General features: G+C 33.3%; 1 protein-coding gene across 1 annotated transcript in view; it reads left to right on the top strand.

The window, feature by feature from the left end:
* Positions 1 to 706, top strand: part of LOC111616601 (ASNSD1 upstream open reading frame protein-like) — an 8,706-nt gene extending 8,000 nt beyond the window's left edge. The window contains exon 3 of the mRNA XM_023357995.1: positions 559 to 706. Coding sequence (XP_023213763.1) covers positions 559 to 702 — 144 coding nt within the window. The 3' untranslated portion in view covers positions 703 to 706. The remainder of the gene's footprint in view (positions 1 to 558) is intronic.
* The last annotated feature ends 453 nt before the right edge of the window (positions 707 to 1,159 follow it).

Below are 1,159 nucleotides of genomic sequence, written 5' to 3'. Positions count from 1 at the left end.
ATTTTAATAAAATATAAAATTCATCTGGATACGAGTCCAAGTTTACTTGCCATGTCTAATCACCAGGAACAACTATTTCCATTGCAGAGACAACCTTTCTTTAGAGGCTATGCCTCTGCACAAATATGTAAAACAGTTTAAAATGTTTACAGGTGACAATCTCAACACAATTAAAAATATAATATTTGTTTGTAGAACATTAGACATGGCATTTGTTTGTAGAAGATTAGACATGGCAAGTAAACTTGGACTCGTATCCAGATGAATTTTATGTTTTATTAAATTGTAATTCTGCCAGCCCATTTCTATAAACAAATATTATATTTTTAATTGTGTTGGGATTGTCACCTGTGGACATTTTAAACTGTTTTACATATTTGTGCAGAGGCATAGCCTCTAAAGAAAGGTTGTCTCTGCAATTGAAATAGTTGTTCCTGGTGATTAGACATGGCAAGTAAACTTGGACTCGTATCCAGATGAATTTTATGTTTTATTAAATTGTAATTCTGCCAGCCCATTTCTACAAACACATTTTAATATATGTTAATTAAATTACAGAGAGTGTACAGACAGCAGCCAAATAGTCATATATTCTTTCTTGATGATATCAGCAATGTGAAGTGTAAAACTAAAGGTAAGAACTTATTTCATATGAAAATTTATACTAAAAATTATTTTAATATACAGTTGACCCCCCTATAATGTGGGTTCATATAATGCGGATTTGTATATTACGGCGAAAAAATTGTGACCATATTCGTATAAAGATACTAAAAGAAACTCGTAAAATGCGGTAAAACATCATTGCCGACTCATGTTGCGACAGGATTGGTCGAATCTTGACCAATAGTGGACGAGCAGCGAAACTACTTACACACTACGGAGAGTTTAGGCGGGCAAGTTGAGTTTACTATCGTCTGTTCAGTATATAAATTAGGTACTGTAAGTCTAATACAGTACTGTAATTTTATACATTTCTTGTGATAAAAACATTTCTTATTCAATGGCCATAAAAATTATTTCTATTAATGATGTCTCCAAAGTTCAACGAAGTTTTCACAGAAAAATAACTTATCAGAAAACGCGCCTGCCATTTGGTGCGCTGCTCCACGACAAAAACAAGCTAAGCAATGGCGTCGTCACACAGTGCACATTCAGT

Source organism: Centruroides sculpturatus, unplaced genomic scaffold, assembly GCF_000671375.1.
Source record: "Centruroides sculpturatus isolate CEXI.00-Female unplaced genomic scaffold, Cexi_2.0 scaffold3346, whole genome shotgun sequence".
Taxonomy (NCBI): domain Eukaryota; kingdom Metazoa; phylum Arthropoda; class Arachnida; order Scorpiones; family Buthidae; genus Centruroides; species Centruroides sculpturatus.
This window is presented reverse-complemented; position numbering and strand designations above follow the sequence as displayed.